At 35.6% G+C, this 22,452-nt stretch overlaps 1 protein-coding gene across 10 annotated transcripts in view; it reads left to right on the forward strand.

Annotated features, from left to right (window-relative positions):
* Positions 1 to 22,452, forward strand: part of ESCO1 (establishment of sister chromatid cohesion N-acetyltransferase 1) — a 65,532-nt gene that overhangs the window by 39,928 nt on the left and 3,152 nt on the right. For 7 of the 10 annotated variants that reach the window (XM_082353548.1, XM_082353542.1, XM_082353544.1 and 4 more), the window contains 3 exons: positions 13,804 to 13,893; positions 16,439 to 16,582; positions 18,928 to 19,115. In XM_082353548.1, coding sequence (XP_082209674.1) covers positions 13,804 to 13,893; positions 16,439 to 16,582; positions 18,928 to 19,115 — 422 coding nt within the window. Of the gene's footprint in view, positions 1 to 13,130; positions 13,255 to 13,803; positions 13,894 to 16,438; positions 16,583 to 18,927; positions 19,116 to 22,452 lie in introns of those variants that run through there. The other 3 variants (XR_014233995.1, XR_014233996.1, XM_082353549.1) reach the window with 3 other exon arrangements.

Genomic DNA, 22,452 nt, shown 5'->3' on the forward strand with positions numbered 1-22,452 from the left:
TATTTCAAGCATCCAAGTTTTTTTTCTCTTGCCTGACCCACATTTTTAGTTTTTCTAACTTATTATATCTTAAAGACATAAAATATTGTGGTGTATAAATGTAGAATGGGAGCAGTCAGAAAGTAATTTTCCTTTGGGATGTGAAGGCCATATATTGGAGAAAGAATACCTTTAGAATGAATGTTACATGCAACAAAATTTTACATTTTTTAAAATAAATTTATTTATTTATTTATTTATTTTTGGCTGCGTTGGGTCTCTGTTGCTGCGCGCGGGCTTTCTCTAGTTGTGGAGAGCGGGGGCTACTCTTCGTTGCGGTGCGTGGGCTTCTCATTGCAGTGGCTTCTCTTGTTGCGGAGCATGGGCTCTAGGCGTGCGGGCTTCAGTAGTTGTGGCATGTGGGCTCAGTAGTTGTGGCTCATGGGCTCTAGAGCACAGGCTTAGTAGAAAGTGTTCACAAACTCTGGGGAGGGAAAACATATCTAGTGGCAAATAAAAACTTCAATCTGTTTATCCCCTACTTTTCTCTATTCCAGAGATGGTACCACCATTTACTCATATCCACAAGCTGAAAACTTCAGAACAGTCCTTCAGTTTTCTTTTTATTGTGCTTCTAACTCAATCCATTAGTGAATTTCACCTTCAAAATAGATTCCAAATACTCCCACTTTTGTCATGTCTGCTGCTCCTGCTCTGAACCAAGCTGGCATCATTTTTTGCCTGGACCACTTTCCTAACTCGTCTCCCAACTTCCATTTTTGTTTCCCTGCAGTCTTTCTCCATGTTGTCCATAGCAATCTTTTAAAAACTTGAATCAGATTATGTCCTTCCTTTCTTTAAAATTTTCCAGTGAATTCGCATCACACGTAGAATAAAATTCAGAGTACTTAACTGTGGCATCAAGGCCCCACACACTCCCCCTTCTCTAATCGCATCTCCTTACACTCTTCCCCTTACTTGCTGTACTCCGGTCATGCAGATCTTTCTTGTGTTCTTAAACCACTTCAACCACATTCCATTCTTGGTGTATTTGTACTTATATTACTTTTTCTTGGAGTGTTCTCTCAGATCTTCACATACTGGCTCTCTTCATTCTGGTCTTAAAGACACCCTCCCTGACCACCCAGTACAAAATAGCTCCCCTTGTCCCTCTTCTGTCTGTATAATTTATCACACTCTGAAAGTTTGTTGTGTGTATTCCCCACTGGAGTAGAAGCTGTGTCGAAGCAGAGTCCTTGATAGTCTGTTTATCATGCTGAAGAGCACCTGCCAATGCGTAGTAGGGGCTCAACAAATACATTGAATTAAAGAACAGATTTTGATTTGAAGCCACAGAACAAGAGTGGTGAGTCTCAGTTTTCTCATTTAAAAATGAGATTAAACCAGAAGATTTCTCTGGGCTTTGGCAACTCTGATATTTGTTGATAGTAAATCATTGGGAATTAATAGTATAAATATCTTTGGGGGACATGGAACATATTGTAAGTTAGACAGAATAGTAACATACTTCAAAATATGTAAAGCAGCCCAAATTTGAATTCATTGTGGCAGTTAGAGGTTTATTAACTAGGTTTGCATATTGAATTATATATCTGACTGAATTTAGGTGCTAAAATCGTTTGTTCTTTGTTTAGAAAAATAGAGTAATTTAACTCTTTTTTTTTTTTTTTTTTTTTGCTAAGATGTAAGAGGTCATTATAGATTATTTTGTACCAGTGGTTTTTCTTCAGTTGTGTTTAATTTTAATTTTCTGTAAGATAAATTTTTCTTTATATATAAAAATAATGCTTCTAATCCTTCTATCACAGGAATTACATCTTTGAGAGTTTTAGTTTCTCTCCTGAAATTCTTCTTTCACATAGTTTGTCCTCTTGTCCTTTAAAATCTTTAGCATACGTGTAATAGCAATTTTAAAGTTCTTTTCTGACAATTCAAACATTTGGGTCACACTGGGTCTGTTTCTATTGACTTTTCCCCTCTTGATCTTGAATCATAATTTCCTATTTCTGTCCATGGTCTTACTTTTTTTTATAGACTTTATTTATTTATTTATTTTTTTAGATATTAAGCTCCCTGTGCTTGCTTCACTAGCTTTATTTATTTGTTTGTTTGTTTATTTATTTATTTATTTATGGCTGTGATGGGTCTTCGTTTCTGTGCGAGGGCTTTCTCTAATTGCGGCAAGCGGGGGCCACTCTTCGTCGCGGTGCGCGGGCCTCTCGTTATCGCGGCCTCTCTTGTTGCGGAGCACAGGCTCCAGACGCGCAGGCTCGGTAGTTGTGGCTCACGGGCCTAGTTGCTCCGCAGCAGGTGGGATCTTCCCAGACCAGGGCTCGAACCCGTGTCCCCTGCATTGGCAGGCAGATTCTCAACCACTGCGCCACCAGGGAAGCCCTAGACTTTATTTTTATAGAGCAGTTTAAGTTTATAGGGAAATTGAGCCTACGGTAGAGAGAGTTCCTGTATACTCCTGCCCCTACATATGCTTAACATTCCACACCAGAGTTGTACATTTGTTGCAATTGATGAACCTACATTAACAAATTATCACCCAAAGTCCATAGTATATATTAGGGTTCACTCTTGGTGTTGTACATTTCATGGGTTTAAAAGATACATAATGACATGTATCCAGTAATGTCATACAGAATAGTTTTTCTGTTCTCCCCTGCTTCATCCTTGCCTAACCCCCGCCCCAGCCCCTGGCAACCACTGATCTTTTTAACTGTTTCCAAAGTTTGGCCTTTTCCAGAATGGTATGTAATTGGAATCATACAGTATGTAGCCTTTTCATATTGACTTCTTTCACTTAGTATTATGCATTGAAAGTTACTCTGCATCTTTTCATGATAGCTCATTTCTTTTTAGTGATGAATAATATTTTATTATCCTGATGTATCATAATTTATTTACCTGTTCACCTACTGAAGAACATCTTGGTTGCTTCCACATTTCGGCAATTGTGAATAAAGCTGCTATAAATGTCCATGTGCAGGTTTTTGTGTGGACATACATTTTCAGCTTGTTTTTGTAAATACTAAGGAGTGCAAATGCTGGGTCGTGTGGTAGGAGTATGTCTAGTTTTGTAAGAACTGCCAAACTGTTTTGCAAAGTGGCTGTACCATTTTGCATTCCCACTAGCAATGAATGAGATTTTTCTGTTGCTCCACATTCTTGTCAACATTTGATGTTGTCAGTGTTCTGGGTTTTAGCCATTCTAATGGTTGTGTATTGTATCTTACTGTTGTTTTAATTTGCATTTCCATGGTGACAGAATAGGGAGCATCTTTTCATATGCTTATTTGCCATCTGTATATCTTCTTTGGTGAGGCATCTGTCCAGGTCTTTGGCCCATTTTTTAACAGGTTGTTTGTTTTCTTATTGTTGAGTTTTAAGAATTCTTTGTATATTTTGGATAACAGCCCTTTATGAGCTAGGTCATTGTAAATATTGATATCTCCCAGTCTGAGGTTTGTCTTCTCATCCTCTGGACAGTGTCTTTTGCAGAGCAGAAGTTTTTAATTTTAAGTTTAATGAAGTCCATCTTATCAGTTCTTTCTTTCATGGATTGTGCTTTTGGTGTTGTATCTAAAGAATTATTGCCATACCTAAGGTCATCTGGATTTTTCCCTTTGTTATCTCCTAGGAGTTTTTATAGTTTTGCATTTTACATTTACATCTATGGTCCATTTTGAGTTAATTTTTGTGAAGGGTGTAAGGTCTGTGTCTAAATCCTTTTTTTTTTGCACGTGGACATATAGTAGTAGTTCCAGCACCATTTGTTGAAAAGACTGTCTTTTCTCCATTGTATTGCTGTTGCTCTCTTTACCAAAGATCAGTTGACTATATGTGGGTCTATTTCTGGGCTTTCTATTCTGTTTCATTGTCTCTTTGTTTTCTTCTTTCACCAGTGTCACACTGGCTTGATGATTGTAGCTTTACAGTAAGTCTTGATGTCCAATAGTGTTAGTTCTCTGACTCTGTTCATTTTCAATATTGTGTTAGCTATTCTGACTTTTTTGCCTCTCCATATAAACTTTATTTTTTTTTTCTTTTTGCAATAAAATTTCTTCTTTTGCCTGAAGAGTTCCATATAAACTTTAGAATCAGTTTGTCAATATCCACAAAATAGCTTGCTGGGATTTTGATTGGAATTGCATTGACTCTATAGATCAAGTTGGGAAGAACTGACCTGTTGACAATATTAAATCTTCCTGTCTTGCCTTGTAAGTTTTTCTTGGACATTGGACATTGTGTATAAAAGAACACTAGCAACTGAAGTAGATAATCAGATAATTCCCTTCCCTGCCCCCACCCCCCCGCCCCCTAGCCAAAGCTTTCCCTTCTTTCTGTCTGGCAACTACATTAAGGGGCTGATCTCTTAGATTTCATTAGGAGTTGAGTTGGGTTGAAATTTTAGTTATTCTATCCATTTGGATTTTTGATGTCTTAAGGTTGGGATCAGGTGCCTCTCTCCAGCAGAGGTTGAGGATCTAAACTCCACAGTACACAGATCTCTCTATACCTCCTAGCGCCACTCACCAGATGTCCCATGGGAGAGAGTTGGTGGAGAATTACCTCTGTGTTTCGCGCTCCTCCAGATTTCAGACTTCCATGTCAGCTCACTTATGACCATTAAGAATTTGATTGATTTTTCCCTGTCCCAGTAGGAGACTTTTCTTGTTCTCTGCCTGTGGCAATCCTGCTCCTCTAAGACACTGATTGGTCAATGTCTTAGGGATAAAAATGGCTGCTGGTCTCTGCTCACCTAGGTAGGGCGGGTTCATCTCTGGAAATCAGTCCACAGCTCTTCATTGCCTTAAAAAAAAACATGCTTTTTAGTTTATTGGGTGTTTTCTTATTACAGCAGGACCAGTGATCTTTTTATGACCTTCTTTATCTTAACTGGGAGTGGAACTCCCAAAGATATACATTTTGAGAACATTTTTCACTAATGGATTTGGGACTTGGGGTGGAGTGGAGTTTGGGCCATGAATTTTTTAAAATCATGAGTGAAACAGAAGAGGTCAGTAGATTTGCTCACTAAGCCCAGATGACCTTGAGATGAGACTGACATCAAATGAAATATTTCTTATATACTGGGAGATTATTGCTACAAGTTGAAAAGTGCTTAATTGATGAATCCTAATAAAGGGATGTTTTGGATTCCTTAGTATTTGCGAATGACAGGAGAGAAAAGAATCTCATAATTCTTCATTTGACTTTTAGTTAGGTCTGACCCGAGTTATACCTTAAGAGAAATATTATTCCTATAGTAATAGATTTGATGATGTAATTACAGAAGTTTTCTTAACTGACACAATTGGGAAAATTGGGTCAGTTAATCAAAAAAGTTGATTCAAGTGTAGATCCTTAGTATCAGAATACCCAGCTAATAGTAGCTTAAATCATAAGGATATATGTTTTCTTAAGAAGAAGTCTGGAGGTACGTAGTCTTCGGGTTGTTCCATTCAGCAGTTCAACAATCAAAAAAATGTTTTTTAAAAATACCCAACATGAACACTGGGTATTTCTCCTTCAGTGCCCTCCTCTCCTTAGTGTGTTGACTTTTTAGCTTCATAGCTGTAACTTCATGGTCCATAAAGTAAACTTCTGTAGTCCAGATACCGTGTTCAGATTTAAAGCAGGAATGTTGGTTGGAGTGGGTATTCTTTCAAAAAGAGTCCCTCAAGTGGTTTTTTCCTTTTATCAGTGAAGAACAGCATTTTTCCAGAAGCTCTTGCAAAGTTCCCTATGTCTCATTCACCGGAACTGGGCCTGGTAGCTCCCCTTAGCTGCAAGAGAGCTGGGAATGCAAGAATCTGTCAAAAAGAAGTAAGAGAATATGATTTATTATGCCAGTGGTTCTCAAGGTAGGGGAATGGGGTGTTTATTACATAACTTCTGTTAGGTAGCATCTGGAAATATGTGGAGAATATTGACATTTGGTGGGCAGGGTTTAGGGGTACTAAACTTTTTGCAGTGCGTGTGACAGTTCCAAAGAAGGTAGAATGTCTAGCCTAAAGTGCCAGTAACAGCCCTGTTGAGAAACACTGGACTATTTGGACTTTATTGTTGGAAATACACATATTACCGCCCCAAACAAAATGGTCAAAAAAAAGAATGGGAGAGAATGGCTTGGGATGGGCAAAGAACAATGTCTTCTATAGGGTCATTACACAGTTTAAACATTTTATTATAATTTGAAGCCTATCAATGTATGTTAAGTGTAATTGATGGGGGGAAGCTGCTTCTTTGAGTATGGATCCTCTAATTAGTTTAGCTTTGTTTTTTTTCCTCATATAAATCACACCCATAGCCATCCTTTATGATGTACTTTTAAAAAAATAGAGGAAGAACTTAAATATTGCAGAGCAACCTGAGAATCTGGGTATAGAATTGTTCTTGTTGCATTTCTGATTTTTAAAAGAGACTTGGCCTATTTGCTTTTTTCCAGAGTGTTCTGCCTAACTTTCATTAAAACAATTATTTTTGCACTCGTTTTTTAAAGAGGAGATGCAGACCCAAATACCTGTGCTTTTCTTTTTTTATAAAAAAATAAGTTTATTTATTCATTTATTTTTGGCTGCCTTGGGTCTTCGTTGCTGCGTGTGGGTTTTTTTTTTTCTAGTTGCGGCGAGCGGAGGCTGCTCTTCGTTGTGGTCCACGGGCTTCTCATTGCGGTGGCTTCTCTTGTTGCGGAGCATGGGCTCTAGGTGCGCAGGCTTCAGTAGTTGTGGCGCACGGGCTTTAGAGTGCAGGCTCAGTAGTTGTGGCGCACGGGCTTAGTTGCTCCGCGGCTTGTGGGATCTTTCCGGACCAGGGCTCAAACCCGTGTCCCCTTCGTTGGCAGGCATATTCTTAACCACTGTGCCACCAGGGAAGTCCCTGCACTATAATTTTGTCAGTTTATTTGATTGCATTTTATAGTTAAAATAATAAATAAATTGGCATAAACAAGTTTAGGAACAAACAAATGACTCTTGGTAATCACGTCACTTAGTTTTGGAATTCCAAAGTAGTTGTTTACTGTTTGACAGTCAGTGTGCCCCAGGCATCAGCTTCTGTTACCCAGGGAAAACTAAGCATTGGTTAGTCCAGCAAGTTGATTAGGTGGACATCATTTAAGAAAGTTACTGCCATGTATTAAAATATCTAATTAGGTGAGCTCTAGACTTTTTTCCTGAATTATAAATTGGGTGACTTTAATAAAAACCAGACTTCATCACTTCTGTTTCTTTTAGATTTTTGTTTTTCTTAATCAGAAGCTATTAAAACTCCAAGTAGTTTTAAGATTCTACCATTTTACCCATGAAAATGTTTTGCTGTTCAGAACATATTAAGCACCTCTCATAAAAACCTATTTCTTAGAACTTAGATTTTTCTCAGGAAGTGGTGAAAACTATAATTTAAAAAAACATATATACACATGACAGGGATGTTAGAGAAATGGAAAATAACTGTTGAAAACAGATGTTGCTCTGTAAATCATTGAGTTCCTTCCAAAGTAATTTTAAAAATTGTATTTCAGAATCAGATGGTCCTTAGTTATGAAAAGGCATTATTGAAAAAATTTTCTTATATACCATTATTGTATTACTTGCAAGAAAGAGCATTTAAATACTTCTCTTTTTAACATGTGCTTTTAAGAACATTTGTTCTTCAAACCTCCATTGTGGAGAAAATTTTCCTTTCACATTTTTTTCCTTAAAAAGATTTTAATTTAGGTGAATTAAAGGGTGGCCTTCAAAGTTTTTATTCTTCAACTCATCTTTTAAAAGAAAATTTATAAAAGCAGTATGTGTACCTGGAAATGGAAATTTCCAGAATTGTAAGGTATAAAATGAAAAAAAAAAAAAGCCTCCTTTTTCCCTCCCCTATTTCCAGTCTCATTCTCCACTGGTTAAGCACTTTTGTCTTTTTCAGTGTTTCCAACATTGTATGTATAGCTTATATGTATATATATATATCTCAAGCTGTATATAAATGTGTTTTAGTAAAATCTTCTTTTCCCAGTTTTTACTAGCTATATTTTGATGTTTAGTTTTGTTGATTGCCTTTAATTTTAATATTTATAAATGATATTTGACTCCTTGGTGACTGCACTCTCCCCCTCTTTACCTTCCAAATTCTGTCAGGTATAACTAAGTTTTGTAATTGTTCAGAAAGTATTATTTAATTCACTGTAACTTAGTGAAGTAGTTTTCATTCCTCTTTTATGGATTACAAAACTAAGACAGAGAGGTTAAGTTCTTGGTTTTACGAATAGAGGCTTTAGTCCTTCAGGCACACTCCAGCGTTTCAAAAATATTTATTGGTTACTTAATTTTCAGTGCTATGACTTGGGCTATAGTGTGTGTCAAACAAAGTCTTAGTCGTTTTGGAGCTAATGGTCTATATTTATAGTAAGTCTCATTGTAGGCCTCAGCAGTCTAGTCATCCCAAAACTCCAGATCCCTGTAGCTTAACCCCTGGATCAAAGAAAATTGGTCATAGGATACAGGATTTATCAAAACAAATAGTTTTACTGGAGGAGTAGAAGCTTTTAGGGCTTCTAGCTTCTGTTCAGTTCAAATATTGCAGAGAATGAGAAAAGTACACTGGAGGAGATCCTGCTATCATAGCATACCTACAAAATGAAAAGTCTATAAAACATCTTTAGAATTGAGTCAGATTTTTCTAAAATAAAACAAATTCTTGTGTATATTCTTTGATTTGTGACTCAATGAATTAAAAAACCCCACTGTGTCATGGGACTTTCGTTTTTCTGAATACCTTCTTTAAAACTATGAAAAATTAACTTAAACAGGTTGGCTGGCTTTTAGTGGTTAAGTCATTTAAAATGGGAAGCCATGAATCTTGAAATACTCTAGTAGTAGTAGCTAACGGATTTGAAGGTTAACTTCAGATAGCATTGTGCTTAATTTTGCTTTAATAGACTGATTATATCATTCATGCCTGGTTGACTGAACACAAATCAATATATAAGATATCTTCATGTTTTTTAATTCCCAGAGGAATTTTTTGGGGGTAAATGAATTGATACAAATTAATTTATTTTACATTTAAGAGGGAAAAGAAATGACATTAGTTAAGGTCTCTAAGCATTTTACCCATATTAAACTCCTCTTAGTTCTTTTAGCAGATCACTAAGTAGTTACAATTAATTTATAAATGAGGAAACAGCAGAAAGAAGGATATGTATTTTGCTTGAAATCACACAGCTAGTGAGTGACGTAGTTGGCTCTAGGGTCCATGAGTAATAGACTAGGTTCTTACTATTTTATTTGAATTTCAACAAAATATATTGTGTGTACAATAAATTTAGCTCAGAAATAATTGACCCCATCTTCAGTGCTTGTCCTGACTCACAGCTCCCAAAACCTTTGGAATTTCCTAAGTGATGGGAGAAAGTGTCTTTTGTTATGTTAACGAGATGACCTTTGGAACTCACCCAAGGACGGGGTGTTGTTTGCCAGTGGAGCCGACTACAGAGGGTTGGAACTTTCAATTCTCACACCCTGATCCTGGGGAGGGGAGAGGGGCTGGAGATTGAGTTCTGTTACCAGTGGCCAATGATTTGATCAATCCTGCCTCTGTAGTGAAGCCTCCAAAAAACCCAGAAGGACAGGGTTCAGAGAGCTTTTGGGTTGGTGAACACATGGAGATTCGGGAAAGGTGGTGTGCCTGGAGAGGGCATGGAAACACATCTTCATCATTATTGTTGTTAATACAAGATTATTTTTGCAAAGTATCCAAACATGAATTAAAACCAGCTGCTTGGGGGTAGTTAAAGTATATTAATACTTCTATTATACCATTTTATTAAAGTAGAAAAAACAGGAAATACAGATAAACTAAAAGGAAAAAAATTAAATCACTCAGATAACCTCTGTTTATATTTTGGTGTATGTCCTTGCTGACTTTTAAAATATTCATAAGTACACATTTACATTTAAAATTCATTTCAACAAAATATTTTTATATATTTCAAGAGTCTATAATTTGTTTCTCTTACGCAGTTTTTCTGCAGTTTTTTATGCTTTCTGCCTTGGGTACTGTCAAAAAAAGCATGTGACCGAATTTTGAATGAGTTAATTTTAATTTACTTTTGTTTCTGAAGACTTAAAATTTTAAAAAGAGATGGTGTTTAGAATATATCTATTTCAACATATAAAAAGTGTTAGACTTGCTGTCGAACTAAAAATGTCTGTTTTTCAAATTCCTCTAGTAATTTTAAGTAAAATTTTAATTGAAATACAACATGTAAAGAAAGGTACCCAAATAATGAGTGCTCAGCTTAATGGTGTAGTTTTGCAAAGTGAACACCCACATGACAAGAAACACCACTAGCATCTCAGAAGCCGCTCTGTGCCCCCACTGCAGTCAGTGCTTTTCCCAGCCTCAGGTCTAACCACTCTGCTGACTGGATTCATTTGACATTCATTTTTCACTTCTGAATAAATGGTATTTGAGCAAGCCTTGGGCCTTGGGCACAGTTTTGACAATGGGTGATTTGAACTTTCCAAAACAGTCTACCCCATCTCGCCCCCGATCCCCACCACCAAACAGTGAGTCCCCAGGTACTCATCACTTAGCTTTAACAAGTCACAATTCATGGGAAATCTTCTTGCATCCAACCCTCCTAATTATTTTAAAGTGAAACCCAGGTATCACATTATCATTTTAGTGGATATTTTTAAATATGTATTTTTAAAAGATGAAAAGATTACTCTTTTTTTTTTTTTTACCATAAACAGGATTTAAAGAGTATAACCACACCTTTAAAATTTAATTCCTTAATATCAGATATTCCCTCAGGGTTCAGAATCTCCCCAAATATCTCGTAATTTTCTATACTGTTTGAATTAAGGTCCATATGTTGCATTGGTTGGTATGTCTCTTAAATCTCTTTTAATCTAAAGTTTCTCCCTCTAGGTCTTTTTTTTTTTTTTTTCCTTGCCATATTTGTTGATAATTTTTTTGAAAAGCTGGTTATTGGTTTTATTTTTCAGGGTATTCTTTCATGGGTATTTCCATTCAGCCTTTTATGAAAGTGATTAGTATGAACGTATATAACTTGAACGCACAGATCTAAATGTTTGGTTGATGAATTTCAACAATTGTATACATCAATATATTCACCACCCAATGTATTTTGTTTTCAATTGTAATCTTTTTCAAATGGAAAAAGAGGAAAAACCCCTTCCATTCTTTAGACTCTGAAGTCTAGAGTAACTACAATGGGGTTGGGGCAAAAAAAAAATCATTGATTGCTATCAGCAGTGTAAAGCGTTCTGCTTTTCAGTAGCCGGATGGGTGAATTAAGAATATTTGGGGTTTGGAAAATACCACTTGCTAGCAGAGGGATATGTGTAACATGTTAGAGCTAAAGGTGAAAGGTGTAAATGCACTGCATTGAAATTTATATCTTTGCAAAAAAGCTGTGGCTATTTGGTTCTTCCTCTAAATTGCATTTACCCTTCCCAAAACCTCCACCTCTGCCTCAGTTTCAAGTAGCAGACACATTTCATCTCATCTAAGTATTCTAAAGATAGGAGGATCATGTGGTTATTGACTCCAGGAAAGAGTTAACTGCAGTTGAAGCATATAAATGTCTTTAGTATCTTATTTGACAGATATTAGCCAAATTGGTTCTTTCATCTTTGCCTTGTCCAGGATTTGAATTTATTGTCGTATTTAACTTTGGGGACTTTATTGTGTTTTCTTAAAGTAGTACATGGATTTTAGTTTGATGCCATTAGGAAGGTAGAGTGGAAGTTACTAAGAGTTACTGAGTGGCTACTCTCTGTGAGGTATCATCTCTTAAATGCAGTCCTCTAAACTCCTAAGTAATGTATGTGATGACAGCGATTTTGTCCATAGCCTAGGTCAGGAAACAAGGAGAGTTCCAGTGATTCGCCCAAGACCATGTAGCTAGCAACTACCAAGAAATGGGATTTAAACCCTGAAATTTTATTCCAGAACTCTTAAAAAGTTTTCACTTAAATATGCTGTCTTCATGAACATTAGAAACCTAAGCAGTAATAACTCTGCCCTTTGCAATTCCTGCTTCTTATACATGTACATGAAAAAACAATCATATTTAAAACATTTTAAAAAATTGTATCAAATCCAATTGTGATAACATTTCCTGTGTGAACACGCAAGTCTCAACTTGTTTCAAGAGAAAGTTTTGTACTAAAAAGTCAGTAAAGCAAAATAATGTATCTAGTGCCTACGGTGCAATATAATGACGTTAGACCAGTATTGTTATTTTTAAAGACAGTAGGAAAATAGCTTATCAAATTATCTTTAGGTAATTCAGTTCAGGACGTATGACTTTGTTATAAGTTGGGGTTACTTAAATTCTAGCTTTTCATTGAATTTGTCGTTTAGTTTTTAAAATGAAAAGTCTCCATTTTCATTTTATGTGAAATAGATTTATTTTTTAAACTTTTCCCAAAAATAACATATTAATGTAAATTTGTTTTTAAAGAGGGTGATATCTTTTATGCCTTTTTAAAGCATTTACCTATATTCAAGTCTGGATATGATTCAGATTTCGTTTCTAGTTTGAAAAAAATGACTTCTGTAACTATTGTTTCTGCTCCTTTTTTCTTCTCAAATCTTGGGAACGCATTACCATCATAATTATAGTCTGAATTTTACTTTACCTTTGGGTGCTCTGTTTTTTAAACAAATTCTGATTTTAAATACTTTAATCCAAATTGTGATTTATACCAAGTTTGTTTCTAGACTTTTTGTCCCCAGCTAAGATCCTGCCCTCTCCCAAAAAGACCATTCTGGATTATTTAAGAAAATCAACCTCCTTTCAGACTTGCCATAGTATTTTTAAAAATATAGTTGCCTTTTTCTTGGTTTCATTGAGCTTTAATATTCTCAAACAAATCTCAGAAAGAAGGTGCTGGTTTTCTTTAATAGAAGTACATATTGCTTCTTGAAAGGCATTTTTATTTAAAGTTGGTTGGGTAAGACAAATGGAACAACCAGTTAAGCTCATTCCTTCTGTACTTACTTTTAACTTCAAAGCTCCTAGTTTTAACCTCTGGTTCAGTCCCATCTTACTAGATTTAAGTGGCTTTTGTTTTGTTTTTTTTTTCATGCAGGTTCTGCTCATTAATCACCACGAGTGTGGATCTGAAGAAGAGTTTATTACCTCTCTTTTTTTGAGTATGTTTAACTTCAGATACACACAACGTAGCCTCTCCTTCCCTATTAGATTCTTAGAAGGTAGTTATATTTTTATAGTATCCTTCTTGTGACTTTGATAGTTGTGATCAATAAGAATAAAAACTATTCCTTACATATTGGGCTACTGCATGCAAATCAGTTCATTTAAAACCTCCTGGAGGTCTTTGGCATGCCAGACATAAAACCATGAGTGTTTGTTTGTGGAGGTAACGATGTTCCAAAGAAATTTAAGACTTTAATTTTCTTATCAAGAAACTGGGTGAGTTATCCTTTAGGTGCTGGGAATCACTGACCTTAAGGGGCTTGTTTTTGGTGTGTCATTTTCAAAATTAATTTAAAATGGGAAATGATAAATTAGAAATGCTGTTGTGGTATTAGATCTCTGAATGAATAGTAGAGAGAAATTAGCTTGTATTATACCTATTATACAAATCAGCTGATTTATCATGTCTCATTAAATATTAACGAGCATATACTTTTCCGTGTCTGTAATTTTTAGACACATTGATATATTTTTCTTATTGTACATGAATATGATGTATGAAATGTGATAAATAAATTAATTCTTTTTTTAATATATATGTCTAGGGTTGGAAAAAAGAAAGAATTCTAGCTGAATATCCTGATGGCAGGATAATAATGGTTCTTCCTGAAGACCCAAAGTATGCCCTGAAAAAGGTAAATTTCCAGTGAACTTTCACACAGAATGAATAGTATAATTTTGCAGCTAATTTTAAGAGTATAACTTATTGCTGGCAGAGCACATTTAAAAACCAGTTCTGAAAACAAGAAATAAGCATTTAGTCACAACCCAACTGAAAAATTATGCTTTAACTTTGTAGTGTATCTAGCATAAGTGAAATGAATTTTTAGTGGATTGATTGATTACTGTCTCATATTACCAGTAATTTGAGTGATGGTATGAAGGCATAGTAATGAATAATGCCACATAAGTGATTTCAAGAATCAAAATTAAAATAAAAATCTGAATCATAATTTATAAAACTAAAATTAATAAATGTCATTTTATTCTGAGAGTAAATTTCTAAATAAAAGCTTATTGCAGAAGGGGATATAGTAGTAGATCATAGTTATCCTTAAGTTAAACATGAAGTAATCGTAATCTTAAGGTAGAAAATCAGATATATTCTGATTTATAAATGTAACGGAGAAAACTTAAAATCCTCTTATCTAGTGTGAGCCAGGTTTTAGTCCAATTTAGGGTTCAGAGAAATGAACCAGAGAGATAATGAAGTCTGGAACCATTTTATTTATATAGAGTACCCTAAATGTCAGGAGGCCATAGGACAAACTTATTTTTAATGAATATATTAATTACATTTTCAAATAATATACTCAAAATGTTTTTCCTCCAGATGCTTTTTCAGAAGTACCTCATAATGTAAAGCAATGGATCTGACTGTTTATCTGAAAAACTTAATTAAACTAGAGTGTTTTCAACATATCTAGAAACACAGGGAAAGTAGTTTATTTACTTTTCTCAGGTTAATAGTTGGACCTCTTTAGATTTAGGAATACTTCACCTGAAAGGGAGGTTGAAGAAAAACACTTTGAACCTGTTATTTGAAAATATAGCTAACATTCCACTTACAGTACAGTTGATCCTTGAACAACGGTTGGGGGAGGCAGTGTTAATCTACATATAATTCGGTGTGCTAGGTTCCTCTGTATCTTCGGATTCAACCAACCACGGACCATGTAGTACTGAAGTATTTACTATTGAAAAATATCCATGTAAAAGTGGACCCATCCTGTTCAAACCTGTGTTGTTCAAGGATCATTTGTATACGTTTATCCTGTGGTTCCTGACTTTTCAGGTACCCTGACTATATAACTGAACAATACCCGATACTCAAATAAGCCCCCATGTTACCACTGCTGAACAGTATAGACAAGTAGTATTTAGAATGGCACATAAACCTGTCTTGTATTTGAAACATTGATCCTTGCACAGAAACAAATACTTGTTGAATTAATGTTGGATTAGTAATTGACTAAATGAAAATTAAATTATGGAATTTTTGGAATTCCAACTGTTATCATTTGGAAATGCACAGTGGGTACTTTGCTTTACTGCATGTGGCGTCCAGACATTTCTTACCAAGACTCCACAGGAAATTCTAATTTCCTCATTTTCATTTCTCAGGACAGACTCTTAGTAACCTACAATTCAGTATGTTACTGGTTAGTAACCCATAATAGGTTAAAAATTAAAATCTAAGGAATTGTGAGTCATTTGCCTTTAGGAACTGAGTCAAGTATTGTATTGTGGGATATTGTTTTAGGATTAAGAGGACTTAAGTTTTCGTCACTGAATAAGAGATGTATTACATGGTATTCTGCATGTCAGAGGTGTGAGTACTTAACCCTCTTAGGTGTTATTTGCATTTTAAACTTAGTGTCACAAATGAATGTTTATTGGACTGAATATTTACAGATTATTTTTTAACTGGGGAAGGAACTAATGTTTGAGTGCCTACAAAAATCTTGACTTTGAGAACCTATAAAAGTTTGAGCTTATCGTATTTGACCTTGACCACAATTCTAGGAGGTAAACAGAAAGAAGCAGTTTGATGCCATATTAACATTATAGGTTCAAATCCCAGAAATCCCAGCTTTTTGGTTCTAGATGTCCCATATCTGACATGGGAAAGTTACTTTTGAATTTTATTTCTTCCATATGCAAAAGAAACTATAAGCCTCTAAGAGGTGTTGGATTTAAATGAGATACTATTGATAAAGTGCTTTGCATAATGTCTGGCCTATAAATGGTTGATAAGGAGTAAACATTTATGTCTGTCCTCTGTGTTCACCTGCATTTTACTGATGAGAGTACTCATTAAGCCTTGCGAAGAAGAAAAGCGTGGCTTGCCTGGCGAAGATTCCAGTGAAGTTCTCTCCAATACTCAAACCCATGATCCTTCTAATGGGAAGTCTTTGTTCTTATTACCTATTGTAGGAGCTCTCACTCCTGTTGTTCCCAGACTGCTGGGCTTGACATTACTCTCCATTCTTTCCTCCTTTTGCAAATTGGTCCACAGGGCTTGAAAAACATTTATTGGTCAGGACAGTCATTCAGAAGCACTCTTCAGAGGATATCCTGCTTGGAATAATATACTCAATTTATTGAACTGAAATAGTATATTTTTACATATATAAAATGCTTTTGTTGTTAAAAAAAATATTGTTCTTTATTTGGCAGGTTGACGAGATTAGAGAGATGGTTGATAATGATTTAGGTTTCCAGCAGGCTCCACTAATGTGCTATTCCAGAACAAAAACACTTCTCTTTATTTCTAATGACAAAAAAGTAGTTGGTTGCCTAATTGCAGAACATATCCAATGGGTAAGTGATTTTTAAAGAGTGGTCGTATGTAGTATGGTGTTTAAAGAGTTACAGGAATAACATAATCCTGGTAAATTTTTCAGCATTTTATGTAAGGAAGAGTATGAATGCAAGAATTCCTGTGTGTAATTCTTTACTACAGTGGAGTTGTATCTTGCATGGGAATTAGTTTCTCAAGTCAGTATAAAGTATAAGAGAAAAATTCTATAAATCAAAAGTACTATTAAATTTTGTTCGGGAAGTTTCCTTGTTGGCTGCTAACGTAATGTCTGTCTCAGTCCCTTCAGCACTGGAATAAATCAAGGGTTGGCAAATTACAGCCTGAAGGCAAAACCCAGCCTGTTTTTATAAAGTTTTATTGTAACACAGCCATGCCCATTTGCTTACATATTGTCTGTGGCTGCTTTCACACTACAAAGACTGAGTTGAGTAGTTGCAACAGAGGCCAGGTATGCTGCAAAGCCTAAAATACTTATTGCCTGGCCCTTTATGAAAAGTTGCGCACCCCTGCAGTGGATCACCATTTCTTTGGTTGAGCTCTAGATGAGGACTTGGCTTGTGTTTAAGAGCCAAATTGTGCAAAAAAACAAACAATAGTATCTTTTAGTTGCCTGCAAGTGTATGCTTCATCATAAAATTTTCTAATAAAGTACAAAGTCGAAACAAATCTGCGTGAGTTAATTTCCATATGTTAAGCTGCATTAAAAAAATTCAACCTGAAATTGTGTAGTTTATGAATCTTGCTGTTTGTAATTACAAATTTGATTTAAATAGCTGACAAAGTAGTTTGGAGATACAAATTTGATATAAAATGAATAACTCATAGAAGCTTGCCATACTGTAATTGAGTTCATTTTTGCATAGTACAAATCGTGTGGGTTTATTTTTTCATTGCAGTGGATTTATTCTTTGCTTTATCATTTATCCGCTTGATAGGTCCCTGAGTCTTGATTGTCCCACTTTTAAGAGATATCAACAATGTCATGCTTGATTTTCCTGAATGCCACAGTGCTTTCAGTGTGTATTGAATAACTGTTGTGTGTTTAAGGATTGTCCTTAGCAACTCACCTCCCTTAATTTCACTCCAACTAGCATGATTTATTACTCCTGAGGAGGGTTAATAGTAAGATACCGACTTGAGGGAAGTATCAGTTTTTAGACAAAATTGATGATTGAAACAAATGAAGTTAATTAGATGAGGGAAATTAAATATTTGAAGTCAGATTTGCACAGTGACAAAGATATTTGCAAATTTTATGATAGAGCATTCTTACATCTGTTTGGCAAATGACTAAGCATTAAAAGAAATTGCAGACATCTGTCTTGTTTTTGACTGTTTCTTACAGTGTTTTTTTTTTTTTTTGGCTGCGCTGCATGGCTTGCGGGAGCTCAGATCCCTGACCAGGGACTGAATTGGCCACGGCAGTGAAAGCACTGAGTCCTAACCACTAGACTATCAGGGAACTCCCCACCCTTGTGTTTTTTAAATTTTTATTCTACCTAGTTCCAAAAATGACTTGTAGCAGTGTTTAGATTAGAACATAGTTGTGTAATATTTGCTTATTTGTTCTTTGTTAACTCTCACTTGTGTTGTCTGATTGTTTTAACTTGTGTACCATGTCCCATCAGAAGGCTAGCCATGTCCCTTTTTGGCCACTAGACTGGCAGAAGAGATGTATGTTTTTTTAGAGTATTTATTTATTTTTTTAAGAGGTAGGAGTGTAGGGAAAGGACCTTTTTAACTCTTGATTCCTCTGCCATCCCTCATCCTAGTTCCTGCACAGCTGTGAACCCTAGAACTATGGCAGCAGCCCCAGAAACAGTTGTGACTGCCGAGTTCTTAACATGTCCTTTTGCTGGTCCTAGGATATGGGAGGTAGAGAAAATTAGCATTCAGTTCCTATTATGTGCCAGCTGTGATGGCAGGCTGCTTTGTATATATTTCCTTATTTAATCTCAGCAATTCTCTGAAGGAGGTGGTGGAGAGTTCCAATTTACTGGTAGGGAACCCAGAGCATAATTAAGTAACTTTATCTCATGGTCACATAACTAGTGAGAACAGAATGTAGATCTAGGTCTGTTTATTTCCTAAAATGAGGGTGAAAGCGTAAGTGGTTCCCATAGTTTGTTAAGAAGCCAGACAACAGTAGTGACCTCCTCACTAAGGTCAGTACTAGACAGTTGCTTAATAATATTCCCACTTTAAAATTCTCGCCCCTCCAACAATGTCTGTGTGTATAGTGGAGTCACTTTGCCATGCAGCAGAGACTGACACAACATTGTAAATCAACTATACTCCAATAAAAATAAAGTTTAAAATTTTCCCCCTATTTTGCTACATATAGGGCTACAGAGTTATAGAAGAAAAACTTCCAGTTATCAGGTCAGAAGAAGAAAAAGTCAGATTTGAAAGGCAAAAAGCCTGGTGCTGCTCAACATTGCCAGAGCCTGCAATCTGTGGGATCAGCCGCATATGGGTGTCCAGCATGATGCGTCGGAAGAAAATTGCTTCTCGCATGATTGAATGCCTAAGGTAACTTAAACGTAACTCTTCAAGTCATTTTCAGTAGTTTAGGATTTAAGCAGAGTTTTATATAAAGATTGGCATTTAGTTAATCTTAAATGTGTAACCTTTATATTAATTTAAAATCTGCATAAGATTGTCAGTATGTTGGATCTGTGAGTGCTTTTTATGTGAAGTTAACCTGAGGGGGAAGAAAGCACTATTGGTTAAGTATTATTAAACCATTTTAACTTTTTTAATTTGCATCTATGATATCAGGCCAAAATAACCCACTTATTTCAAATTGCGTTCAATATTAGAGAATTTTAAAGATAACCAAAGAAGTATGGGAAGTTTCTTGGGAGTTTAGCTTTTGGGAAAATTTGTCTTAAGAATAGTATTTATAAATAATCTAAATCTCTTAATAGTTTTTCTTCTTGCTTTTATTGCTTGATTTTTAATCAAAGGTATAAAGGAGAAGATTCAGAAAATTACGTGTTTTTTGCTCTTTAAAGCATCTTTGCTAAAGGATTAATGAAAGAGGTTTAAATTAATCATGCAAATGAGGTTTTTTAGGTTCGTCTCTTGTGTCTGTTTATTCATAGAATACCTATCTACTACTACTTATAGGTATAGCTTTCAAAATAATCCATTATTGTTATAAGTGAGATCCTAAGACTCTTAAGTCTCTTCGAGCCTTACTGTGTTTCAGGTCTCTCTCCCTTATTTTTATTTCATCAATGAGTAGTGATCCAGAAGGGCTTAGATCTACCTACCCTTCTCTTGACAAGAGGCAGGTCTGTTTTTAGCTCTTTCAGAACTAAACCTGGAAAATGCAGCTGATTAAATAATTGTCCTAAATGAGGGTATTGTCCCTCCTTTAAATCTTGTAAAACTTAGGTCTTGTCAAAACCATAAGATGGTTCTAGTTTATAAAAACATAAAACATTGTAGTCATTGTGTTTGTTCTGTGTGATACTGAGATTGCCACTCTAAGCTTCCTGTTAAAACCATAGAGGTTTCTAACTTTTTTTCGTTTATTGTTCCTTTATGTACCCGTCTCACCTTGTTACGATTACAATATGAAAATTCTACTAATAGTCTATATCCTGGCAAAATTTAAAACATTTAAAAATAACAGCTTTATTGAGATATAAGTACATAGCACAAAATTTATCTTGTTTTTAATTAACCATTTTTTCTTCCAATTTTATTGAATTATGATTGACATACAACACTGTATAAGTTTAAGGTGTACAACAAATGATGTGACTTACATACATCATGACATGATGATCACAGTAAGTGCAGTGAACATCCACCATCTCATATAGATGCAAAATTAAAGAAATAGAAAAATTTTTTTCCTTGTGATGAGAACTCTTAGGATTTACTCTCTTAACAACTTTCATATATAAATAACACACAGCAGTGCTAATTATGTTTATCATGTTATACATTACATCCCTAGTACTTATTTATCTTATAACGAGAAGTTTATACCTTTTGACTGCCTTCATCGAATACCCCCTCTCCCCAAATCCCCACCTCTCGTAACCATAAATCTGATCTCTTTTTATGAGTTTATTTGAAGTATAATTGACCTACAACACTATGTTAGTTCCTGTTACACAACAGTGTTTCCGTATTTCTGTACATTTCAAAATGGTCACCACAATAAGTCTAGATACAGATATGTCACCATACAAAGATATTACGTAGTTATTGACTATATTCTCCATACTGTGCATTTCATACCATTGACTCATTTATTTTACAACTGGAAGTTTGTGCCTCTTAATCTCCTGCACCTATTTCTCCCTACCCGCCTCCCACCCCTGCCTTCCCTCTGGCAACCACCTATTTGTTCTGTGTATCTATAATTGTGTTTCTGTTTTGTTATGTTTGTTCATTTGTTTTGCATCTTAGATTCCATGTATAAGTGAAATCATACAGCATTTTTCTTTCTTTAACTTATTTCACCCTCTAGGTCCGTCTGTGTTGTTGTAAATGGCAAGATTTCATTCTTTTTTGTGGCTGAATAATATTCCGTTGTGTGTGTGTTTGTGTCTGTGTGTATGTCTCTGGTTGTGTGTATACACACAACATCTTCTTTATCTATTTATCTATTGATGGGCATTTAGGTTGCTTTCATATCTTGTCTATTGTAAATAATGCTACAATGAACACAGAGGTGCATATATTTGTTTTAATGTGTATTTTTTTTCCTTTGCGTAAGTACTCAGGAGTAGAATTTATATGGTCATATATGGTAGTTCTATTTTTAATTTTTTTGAGGACTTTCCATACTGTTTTCCATAGTGGCTGCACCAGTTTACATTTCTACCAACTGTGCATGAGTGTTCCCTTTTCTCCACATCCTCACCAACACTTGATATTTGTTGTCTTTTTGAAATAGCCATTTCGACAGGTGTGAGGTGATACCTCATTGTGGTTTTGATTTGCATTTCCCTGATGATTAGTGATGTTGGACATCTTTCCATGTGCCTGTTGGCCCTCTTTTTGTCTTCCTTGGGAAAATGCCTTTGCAGATTCTCTGCCCATGTTTTAATCAGGTTTTGTTTTTGATGTTGAGTTGTATGAGTTCTCTGTATATTTTGGGTATTAACTCCTTACTGGATATATCATTTGCAAATATCCTCTCCCATTCAGTAGGTGGCCTTTTTGGTCATCTTTTTAAAGTGACACTTCACTGGGTTTTAGTATATTTAGAAGGCTGTGTAACCATCACCACTGTCTAATTCTAAGACATTTCCTTCAGTCTCCCCAAAACCTGATACCCAATTTCCCCATTTCCTTCTCCCCCAGCTTCTGGCAACCAATAATCTACTTTTGTCTCAATAGATTTGCCTATTCTGAACTGTATTTTTTTTTTAATGTTTATTTATTTATTTAGCTGCATCGGGTCTTTGTTGTGGCATGTGGGATCTTCATTGCAGGATGTGGGATTTTTCGTTGTGGCGCATGTTGTGGCATGTGGGCTCTTCATTGTGGCATGGGCTTCTCTCTAGTTGTGGCGTATGGGTTTTCTCTTCTCTAGTTGTGGCGCAGGCTCCAGAGTGCATGGCATGCAGCCTCTCTCGTTGAGGAGTGCGAGCTCAGTAGTTGTGGCGTGCGGGCTTTGTTGCCCCGCAGCATGTGGGATCTTAGTTCCCTGACCAGGGATCAAACCCACGTCCCCTGCATTGGCAGGCGGATCCTTAACCATTGTGCCACCAGGGAAGGCTGTGTATTTTTATTTCTCTTGGTTAAGAGAGAAGTACTTGCATATGTATATTTATTTTGGTACATACGTAGGAGAATTGGGCCATATGGTAACCATATAACATTTTGAGGACTTGCTGAA

Source organism: Balaenoptera borealis (assembly GCF_965194805.1).
Source record: "Balaenoptera borealis genome assembly, chromosome: 14".
In the NCBI taxonomy this organism is placed as follows: domain Eukaryota; kingdom Metazoa; phylum Chordata; class Mammalia; order Artiodactyla; family Balaenopteridae; genus Balaenoptera; species Balaenoptera borealis.